The 10,404-nt window shown below is 40.3% G+C and overlaps 2 protein-coding genes across 4 annotated transcripts; one reads left to right on the forward strand and one right to left on the reverse strand.

Annotated features, from left to right (window-relative positions):
* Window positions 1–38: 38 nt before the first annotated feature.
* psmc4 (proteasome 26S subunit, ATPase 4) lies at window positions 39–4,333 on the reverse strand. 2 transcript variants are annotated; one of them, XM_037454809.2, is made up of 11 exons: window positions 4,223–4,333; window positions 3,493–3,591; window positions 2,891–3,077; window positions 2,479–2,625; window positions 2,029–2,138; window positions 1,788–1,881; window positions 1,384–1,551; window positions 1,136–1,212; window positions 878–1,046; window positions 684–739; window positions 39–545 (listed from the first exon to the last, which is right to left on the reverse strand). In XM_037454809.2, exons 1-11 carry the CDS (start codon window positions 4,325–4,327, stop codon window positions 432–434), a joined length of 1,326 nt encoding a protein of 441 aa, XP_037310706.1. In that variant the 5' UTR covers window positions 4,328–4,333; the 3' UTR covers window positions 39–431. The 2 variants fall into 2 exon arrangements, with proteins under 2 accessions (XP_037310706.1, XP_037310707.1); XM_037454810.2 differs by lacking the exon at window positions 4,223–4,333 and adding an exon at window positions 4,166–4,219.
* A 1,022-nt stretch (window positions 4,334–5,355) lies between these two features.
* LOC119197779 (nectin-4-like) lies at window positions 5,356–8,231 on the forward strand. Of its 2 annotated transcripts, XM_037454379.2 has the most exons (5): window positions 5,356–5,556; window positions 6,222–6,584; window positions 7,043–7,312; window positions 7,469–7,495; window positions 7,677–8,231. In XM_037454379.2, the coding sequence occupies exons 1-5, from the start codon at window positions 5,493–5,495 to the stop codon at window positions 7,796–7,798; spliced, it is 846 nt and encodes a 281-aa protein (XP_037310276.2). In that variant the 5' UTR covers window positions 5,356–5,492; the 3' UTR covers window positions 7,799–8,231. The 2 variants fall into 2 exon arrangements, with proteins under 2 accessions (XP_037310276.2, XP_037310277.2); XM_037454380.2 differs by lacking the exon at window positions 7,469–7,495.
* Window positions 8,232–10,404: the final 2,173 nt, after the last annotated feature.

Raw genomic sequence — 10,404 nt, forward strand, 5'->3', positions numbered from 1 at the left:
GTTTGTTGCAGGTCTACTTAAAACATTTAACGTACATGAGCTATGGCTCAAGGGGGAAAAAAAACACCATTCATGGAAAACATCTTTAATGGATTTTTTTTTGTCACGTCTTCTTAAGTGGGTACATATAGATAAAAATGTTCTATCCTTGCTAGTCAGGGCCAGATATTGTTAGGAACCAATAGAGTGCCTGCAGAAAAAGCACTCCTTCACAAAGTAGTGTGTGTTCCTTCAAGGCAGACGGGTCTAATCTGACATTGGGCCTCGTGTTGCAGTGGGAGAATTTAGTCCAAAAATCAATGCCAGTGTCAGGGACCAAAATGCTCATTTGACACACTGTAGATACAGTCACACAAACGTAAATGGATAACAAAAGGTGTCTCTGGACACATTTTTTAATAGTTTAGACTCAAGAACCATTCTTTCTCTCTCTACTTGTAGAACTCGTGCTCCTGCTCGTCCTTTTTGATGACAGTCTTGTAAGCTTTTTCAAAGTCTTTGGCCAGGACAATATACCTGTTCTCACGCACTGCCAACATGCCAGCCTAAGACAGCAGGGGGAGAAATAAAATAAAAAAATCAAATATATATACACATGTATTCTATAAACAAAGAAAAAAATTGTATTTTAATTTTGCATTCATCTGGGGTAAATCAGACAGGTGACTAAAGCACCATCTCACCTCCTGGCAGATGGAGTTGATATCGGCTCCAGAGATCTTGTCTGGTCTGGCCACATCTGTGCATCAGTTAAGGCCAAACGCTACATCAATGCCAGAATAAGCAGTGTTTACTAAAGCAACATGGGAATGACTATGTACGGCACATGCACAATAATGCAAAAAACCCCACTTAATGCTGTTGAACCAAAGGATACAGTCCTCCAGGTCGACCTCCTCAGAGAGATTCATTTTACTGGTGATTGTGGTGAAAACGAGACGTTTCTGCCTGCGGTCGGGCAGGGGGAACTCGATCTTTCTGTCCAGACGACCAGGACGTAGCAGGGCCGGGTCCAGCGTGTCTGCTCTGTTGGTGGCCATGATCACCTGAAGATACAACACAGCAACAAACACTGCCCTGAGCACATGGGTAAGCTAAGAATGAATGGACAGAGTGCAAAGTGAAGGAAGCTCACCTTGACATTGACGTTCTGGTCAAAGCCATCCATTTGATTTAGCAGCTCAAGTAAGATTCTCTGCACCTCCCTATCGGCTACAGAAAGAAACAAGTTAATGTTGTTAACGCATGTAAACATTTATTATCTGAATCTTGACCTTTGTAAAGAAAAACTAGGGTTCCATTTATCCCTCATAAAAAACACCCTGTGAACAAAAGGTTGTTTTGTATCCATGAAGTGTGCGTGCGAGTCACACATGTCCATACCTCCAGTCTGTGCGTCAAAACGCTTCGTGGCAATGGCGTCAATCTCATCGATGAAGATGATGGCGGGGGCATTTTCCTTTGCCAGCCGGAAGACGTCACGCACCATCCGGGGGCCTTCACCCAGGTACTTCTGAACAAACTCAGAGCCCACCACACGGATGAACGCCGCTGAGGACAGAGTTCATCTTTGATTCATTGTGGATTCTCCTCATCAGTATTCCGAGGACACGGTGTTTGTGTCGTTTTACATAAAGACTTGATATATGTTTTGAAGTTGTCCATCCAGTTGCCAGTTGGCAACATTAAGAGGGAAATGGCTTTTAGTTTACTTTAACATAAAACAAGATCGGTGTTTCTGAGGTTTACAGCTTTGGGGTGGCCGTGCCAACGGATCGACTACTTACCCGTAGTGTGGTGAGCCACAGCCTTGGCCAACATGGTCTTCCCACAGCCAGGAGGTCCGTACATAAGGACACCTCTGGGCGGGTCGATGCCAATCTGAGAAAACAAATAGCAAATGTTAATATGGATCGAGCGCAGGTTTCCTGCGTTATTGTTGGAGCATTTTGTGTTATTTCACTTACTGAGACAAGTTATTATAGACATTATAATTATTGTAATTATAAAAACGTGTGACTATCTGACCTGTTTGTAAAGCTCAAAGTGTGTCAGTGGCAGCTCGACAGCTTCTCGAACTTCCTGCTTCTGGATGTCCATACCACCAATGTCGGCATACATCACATCTGGCTTTTGGTCTGGGAGCACGGAAAAAAGGTAAGTTATGTTTGCAATTCAAACAGTTGACTTCATACAAGATACCCAACCTCTTTTATAAAAAAGGTGCAATGTCTACCATCTGGTGTTGTGTTTAGACCTGACAGTGAAGCTTAAATGCTCACTCTTATTTGTGTTACATGTGGCTACATCATACAAATGGCACCTTTAACCGGGGTCAAGAATATTACATCAATCTATCTTTAAGAATTTTGCAATTTGACCATCTTCTATAACACAGGATGGTAATCTCCATCAGACCACGGCAGTCTTTTTTAGGAGCAATTAAACCAAACCAGAAAACCTCTGGGAGAAAGTTACCTGACGTCAGCATCATGATGCTGCTGTCGGCTTCAGGGGGGAGCACATCCACCAGAGCATTGCTGTGCTTGTGCAAAGCCACTGAGGCATTGGGCTTCAGCAGCTCTCTGTCGATAGTGCTCAGGATGCGGACATAATAGTTGGACCCTGAAAACAGAAAAAGAATGAATTTAAGAAAAAAGGAAAAGAACAGACACAAAACTCATTACTGTACTTCACACTGAGCTATTCATTCAAAAACATTCAAATAAATACATGGCTCGACTGTTCCATCAGTACGGAAAGTACCCGCCTAGAATTTACCATAGTGGTTATAATGCATTGGTTTGCCGTCAGTATTTTAGAAGTCAAGAGTTAATGTTTTTAACACGTAAAACCAATGATAGCTGAATATATATATTTTAAATGTTACCTGTAGTGGAGCCAACAATGGCTGTGTTCTGGTCAACTGCTTCCAGGAACTGGCCAATGACGAGCGGGATGCTCTGTATCCTCTTCACCTCCTCCTGGGCATGGAGGAACTCTTTCTTTAAGTTCTTCTGTTCATCTTTGATGTACTCCTCCTGCACCTCCAGGAACTCCAGCTCCTGTTGCAGCTTCTGCAAACACACAACAACAAGGAAGGGTAAGAGCCTGCTGGAGAAGAAGGCACAATACACCGGCTGGATGGAGATTGTCGACTGAAATTGGTAGCTTGTAAAATTATTATTATTTTTTTTTTAAAGGAGTAGTCAAAGAATTACTAAAAAAAGATTTGGAAACTGGGGTAAAATAACAGTAAAAAGACAAACACTATGCATTACAACAGCCTAAATCTAAAGAGAATGTTGCATGGTCTGACATTGAACCGGTCAATGTTGATTACTAAGATGGCAAACTATGAATGCATTGGTCTGTTAAAGCATGTGAAATATTCTGTGAAAGTCATACTAAACGAAACCCATCGCATCCGACTTTCTTATGGGAGGAAGCAGAGTTAGTGACTAAACAGAAATGCTTTGGGAGGCAAAATACCTTATATCTGCTGTAAAGATCCTCAAGATCTTCTGGTTCTGGTGCCAGGAAAGAAAGACCTGTCTGGGGTCTGGAGGTCAGAATTGCAGGCATCTCGTCCTGTAAGGGGTGAAAGCATCAGTAGAAACTATTATATCTAACGTTACCATAAGACACCAAACGAAGATAGTTTACTGTATTTTACCCAAAGATAAGATGTCTTAAATGGTAACGACTAGATTCAGCTCAGGAACATACAAATACATTTGAGAATCAAACCGTATAGACTCTGTAAGCTGGGTTATTACCTTACACCTATCAAAGACAAACACTAGCTTAGCTAACGTCCCCATTAGCTCATCACCCGCTAGCTTACGCTAAGTACTCGTAAAACCCCAAAACAGATCATTTAAAGCCTTTTGCAAAGTTGCGACGAATAATAACACAATCTCACATATATCTGCGTTATGTATAGCTTAATAAAAACTCATCGTCATCGCAACAAATCAATTCTATCAAGCTCAACAATAGTTGGGCTAACGCTAGCAGCTAACTTGCATGACATAGCAACTAACGTTAAAACGAAGAGTGAATGAATTGGCAGGTTTACATTGCGGTGGTAAGAAACGGTCAAATACTGAGACAAACACCAAACAACAGTGCTACTCAAACACTTAAATTGATGAAGGCCTACCACAAAAACTCGATAACTTTAAGAGGAACAACGGAAAACAATCTCACTAAATCATACCGGGCTCTTTTCCACAGCTACGATATCCTCCATGTTGAAATATCTCCCGTCTGACGTTATGACGTAATACGTTGGCAAAGGGGTTTTATGGGTAATGGAGTTCATCTCTGGGTTTGAGGCTATTACTTGTGTGCTACACAATGTCTATAAGCGACAACGTAACAAATACTGTGCTCAAGTATTTTTAACTTTTACACATCTATCAGTAGGCTACTTGCAATTACTTTCATGATCTAAATTGTTATTCATTGTGTTAGATTTTCTTTTTTGTTTACTATACTTACTATTTATGTTTCATAGCTTTCAACGTTTTTTTCATCTGTTTAAATATGTTGTTTTACTATGTTTACTCCTTGTTTTGTGGATTATTTTTCCATTCGCTTAGATTAAATTGGTATAAACTGATCATATTACTACTGTTGTGGATTCACTGACAGCCAAATGAGACGTATGCTTCCACTTGAAAAAAAAATCAGATCAAAAATTAATATAATAAATGCCATATAAGCTTTGCATGTGAGTCTTGTTTTTTTTTTACACATTATGACCACAATAAGGTGTTGCATAGAGCAAGAAGTTTGATGCCTGTGCAAGTGTGCACAAAAAGCTGTAATCTGTGTTTGCAGAGGTGGTCTTCACAACTTTTCCTGTGTGGTATATTTCAATACCCACAATTTCCGTTCAAGGCTGAGCTTATTTATTAGCATGCGTTCCATGCAAGCGTTAAAAAAATGGAGGATTGCACTAGAAGTACAGCATATCTTTTATGGGGGATCGCATGAAAAAAGCACAACGCAGTCTATCAGCAATTCATAACTCTACAGGTCTGTTGAGAAACCAAATAAAGCCAACTTCCTCTGCTAATGGAGACAATGTGATGTAGTAGAAATCTATACAAGAAGCAAGCAACAAGACCCTGAGTGCAGATAGTTTTGTCAAATGTGTATTTCATTAAACAAAATGAATGTAAAAAAAAAATCCTTGTCTTTAAACGAAAGAACCACTTCCTGTTACTGGGCTTTCATTTTCAAATACAAATTGTTTGTCGGTAAAAAATAATATATATATAAACGGCATTTTCTATGCATTTTTAAATGCTTCGCAGAAGTTAGGGAATTCTATGTTTTTTCTGTGTGACATTTTAAAGGCGTCAGAAGATCAACATCTTCCAACCTGTGGGAGTGTGTGTCACACGCCTCCATATGCGTCTGCACTCGGTGGAACTAAGGTCGTACTTTCACATCGGCATGTTTGAGATAACGCTGTAGAGATGCAACACATAGTGACGAGATGGGGATGGACACAGCTAATCATTTTTTGCTTTATGATCACAGGTACAGTTAATTTATTGACAGATATTTATTATACCTTAATGACAAATGTTTGTTTGCAATCGTCATCATTTGTGCTTTAATTCAACACCTTTTATCATGAATCCATTGGCAATTTATTTATTAAACCCAATCTCCAGTGGAGACAGTTGCTGTTTTTTCCGGTATATGATCGGGTTTGAGTTCAGCATTTTCAACCTTCTTTTGTGGTTTCCTTGCTGTGGTATTGACACAGATGTACAATATGTTCACTCTTAAACGTCATTTAAAAAAATATGAATAATTTACATCACATTTTTTGCTCATTTGATTGTTAGATTTTAAATGTAGAGGAGGAAGTGACACAAGGACGGAACTGATTAGAGGAAGTTGTGCTTATGCTAAATTCAGGATGCATGGAATATACGTATCCTTAAATCCTTTTCTGTCAAAAGTTTTGTCTTCCTTTAAAAGATTTTAAAATGTTTTGTTAAAACAACGGTATTTAGACGCGTTCAGCTCTCCAAAAATTAACACCAATTTCATGCATGAAGAAGATATGCAATCGGCAGAAGCAAAAAGCTAACAGGCTATAAACGAACACCGCCACAGTCACATGACCGCGAGTCACCAGCAAGATGATGACGGCAGACTAGAGAATTTTGACAGGAGACCGTTGTGCTTTGTAGGAACTCGCTGCCTGGTCACGGTGGACCAGCCTCCTCTGCTCACTGCTGCTCTGGGTGACAACGTCTCGTTGCCGTGTTTTATTCATCTGTCCCCCGATGAGACAATGGTGATCCTCCCGGTTCTGTACTGGGAGTACTATAAGAACAGAACCAGCAAGAACTTTTACAAACTGTGGATTCCCTCTGAGGAATACACAGGGCGAGTCGACCTTGCGGATAAAGGTCGGAATACTTCTGACAAGTCTGTGGTCTTGAGGGATGTCCGGTGGGAAGACAGCGGGACGTACCTGTGCAAACTCTCCATCACCACACGGAGGGGGAGCTTCAGGAGCAGGGGAAATAAAACTTTGCTCAACGTTTATGGTGAGTACAAAGTTTTGGATTGTTTAGTTACAACAGCATTGGCGATAAGCATGATTATCATTTACATCCCTTTCTGGCCTTTATTTTAATGCATTGTAAATGAGATATGAATAGAAGCCTGAGTGCAGTGATTATGATAACAAACTGATATTTGCTCAAATGAAATAAGTATAACAAAAAAAATTGCACTGATGAAAATTGCACTTACAGTTAATATGACATTTTTAGTTATACACTAAAATGAAAAATATAAGGCAAAAACTAGTCTGTTTTAGATTCCAGATTCTGTGAACACGATCACCAGTTTTCATGGCTTATAAAGGGCGGCTCAAAATGAAGAATTTAATGTAAGCAGAGAGAACCGTCAATGCAGAAGCATGTGTGAGTGTGTGTGTGTGTGTGCTTGCGCGCGTGTTTCCCAGTGTACACACCTAAGTATCTCCCTGCCTCTCTTCCAGACACCATGGCGTTTAACGCCACCGCTCACAACGGCTCCCTGCTCAGCTGCGAGGTGAACGTGACCTACGACCCCAGATTAGTCCTGTCCATTTCCCTAAACGGGTACCCACTCCGGCCCAACGACTCTTCCAGGGTAAACGCAAAAGAGGCCCATCCCTTCGTCACCCTCAGTGAGACCGTCCCCCTGAGCATCCACGGAGAATACGTGTGTGAGCTGCACCTGAACCGGGATCTCATAACCAAAAGTGTCCTCCACCACCCTCCACCTGGTAAGGATCTCTGCACCGGAGATCATGAAATAAGACAAAAGCTGCCATAAGTAGTTCCTTCACTTAGAAGTCTCCTCTTCTAACTGGAAGCTTCAAGCATTAAAAGTTTGAACAGGAATTTTAATAACACCGGTTTGACCGCTTTCTTCTTAATAGCTGGAGTTGATGGGGACGGTGCATCGGGTGAGTCTGTTCAAAGAGAAAAATGTCTTGCACACATCACAAAGAGACCTGGTGGAGTCTAGCGGTGCAAATGGCTGGATTTGTTCTAATTAGAGAATTCATTGGGGTGGACGCAACATTCTGTAAACTCAAACGTTTGGGAGGAGAACGCTTCATATCGGGGGGTTTTGTGTCTTGTCAGAGCGAGGTGAGTTTCCAGAGCCCTGGCTCCTGTACGTGTCTCTCCTCCTGGTGCCCATCGTCGTCCTGCTGAGCCTCCTGACTGCACTGCTGGTGTGCAGATGTTGCCCAACATCTGGATGAAACGGAAAGACTCTGCCTGGGGCATCTTCATATGGATAAAAAGTCTAGTTAAAAAAGGGAAGCACTTTGAATGTAAATACTGTATCCTGAATGTATAACTTATCCTGCTCCGTCAAATTTTAATTCAGGGGCACAACCTGCCTGCAGTTGTCTCGGGACGTGTACAGATGGGTGATACTGTGCAAAAAATGCATTAAAGGAAGCCAAATAATTATTTATTTTAAAGTGGGGGTTTTCCTGATTAAAGAAAGCCACAAACACACTCTGTTTATGTTATCAAGGAAACCTTTTACATGTCTATCATGTACACTGTCTATACTGCATGGAGAGATTCTGGACAGATCTCATGTTGATACACAAATCCAAACCCACTTCTAATGTATGACTGTGTATTCTGTGTGTTCGCTATTTGGTTTTATTTATTTATTGCTTAACTTTTAGGACATTTTAAATGTTTTATGCAAAGTGACTTTGAGCGTTTGGAAAAGCGCTTTATAAATTAAAAGTATTATTATTATTATTGTACTAGGTGTGTGTGGGGGGGGGGGGGGGTGGGGGTACATTGATGTTTTTATAGTTGAGATTGAAATGAACATACAAAACAAATGTCAGCAGAACTGGAAGGGATGCATTCAGCACAATAATCCTCACACACACACACACACACCGTCTAGACTGACTCCCCTGACTGAGTCAGAGAGCGAGTTAGTGCACCTGTAGTTATATCACACGTGTGCGCAGGACCGGTCCTTTCTATAAATATCAGAAATTGTCTGTTTTAAACATTTTTACAAACACCTTAATTGTTACCTATATTATTTGCCCAATATTACAACTCGTCTTCGTTGTCAAAGAAGAGGAAACGTGCCTAAATAAATGAAAATGATTAAGCTGTACCCAGACTTTTGTTCATAGACAAGTGAAACGCTCCTGTAACATTAACTTAACGTTACTTGTCCAAATGACGAGTGCATTTAAATAAAATGTATTAATATTATTACTGAAGGATTTTGCTGACAAATGATTCTGCACTACAGCCTGCAGACACTTTCTCCCCCACAACAAGTTCTGATGTCCATGAGTCCATCAGGGGAGAACCGATTGATCCTGCTGACTGGCCAACCCTGTCTGGCCAATGTTCCAAAGTTACTAAAAATTTAAATGTTCTGAGACCATTATATTTTCTTTATATTGTACATTTATCAAATATAAATGTACAATATAATACAAACGACATAGTGTACCTATAATGTACTGTATATCAGAATGATAACATGGAATGGAAGTGGTTCAAAGTGGCCGTAGGTGGTAGGTGGGAGGGCGGGGGGGCGCAAATCTTAGTATCACCTAGGGCAACCAATGGGCTAGAGCTGGCCCTGCGTGTGCGTGCTATTTCATATGTGTGAAAATGACTAAAACAGAAAGCGGTGATGGTTAAAAAAGTGGGTTGAAAACCTCACCTTTTGTTGAAACGTCAGACGGAAAAAACAGTACCCCCTTGAGTAATGGAATGACAATATATATATATATATATGGTCCGATGTTTCCTAAAAATAAACAAACAAAAAACTCACGAAATCTGTGATTTTAGAGCCTGGTCCAGCTGTTTACTGACGTTTGGCATGTGTAATGAAGAGAGAGGGGGCGAGATACAGGCAGACAGTTTTACTGTTAAACAAATTAGACAAGTTCACTGGTAATTCACTCATTGAGATGAAAGGTAGCTCTTAAGTGGAGTTACATGACAGTCTAGTGAGTCATATTGTGGTATATTATTAGTGTAATGCTGCGTATGATTCAACTCTGTCGAGTGTGTTGCCAGCTTTACAGATATTATGTAAGTCACTCTGATTTTTAATGCACAACATCTTATTTAGAAAATGTGCAGCTTAATGCCAAGAAAAGACAGACTCCAAAAGCCGAGAACAGGGACCTGCAGCAAGACCTTTCTCGTGCTACACAGCAAAATCCTGTGCAGAGTTGAAATCACACTGCAAAAAGATTCAACTCTTACAGAGTCAATTGTTACGAAATAGCTGGAGTCATTATCCAGTGTCAATATCAGATTAATTTGCAACACTTACTTAAATTAACTCTTTGATAGGATTGAAATGTAACTACAGTGTCACACGTCTTGGTATCAGGCTTAACTCCATGTAATATGGCGCATGGGTTGGTGAGGCTGCGCTATGGTTCGGACCCTGGCTCCATGTTCCATGTCAAAGTCAAAGGCAAGGTCAAAGTGTCCCTGAGCAATACACCAAACCCTGAACTGCTCCCTGGGTTAAAATGTAAACTCCATGTGTTAAAAATGCAACATAAGTTGCTTTTAATAAAAGCATCAGCTAAATGACGATGTATACAACAATGAGCAGATTTATTTTGACACTTATTCCGAGTTAAATAGTTAACACTGACAAAATTAGGATAATATAAACACCAGCTTGGAGTTAAAATTGAATCTCACAGAGTCAATTTAACTCTCTGAAATTTGCTGTGTAGTAACAACATCTTGGAACTGTAACATTATCTCATCAATAATGTTGTGTTTTTATTTTGAATATTTTTTATATAACAATCTATTTTTCCCACATGGACTTTTGATA

The sequence above is a fragment of the Pungitius pungitius genome, chromosome 11 (assembly GCF_949316345.1).
Source record: "Pungitius pungitius chromosome 11, fPunPun2.1, whole genome shotgun sequence".
Lineage (NCBI taxonomy): Eukaryota > Metazoa > Chordata > Actinopteri > Perciformes > Gasterosteidae > Pungitius > Pungitius pungitius.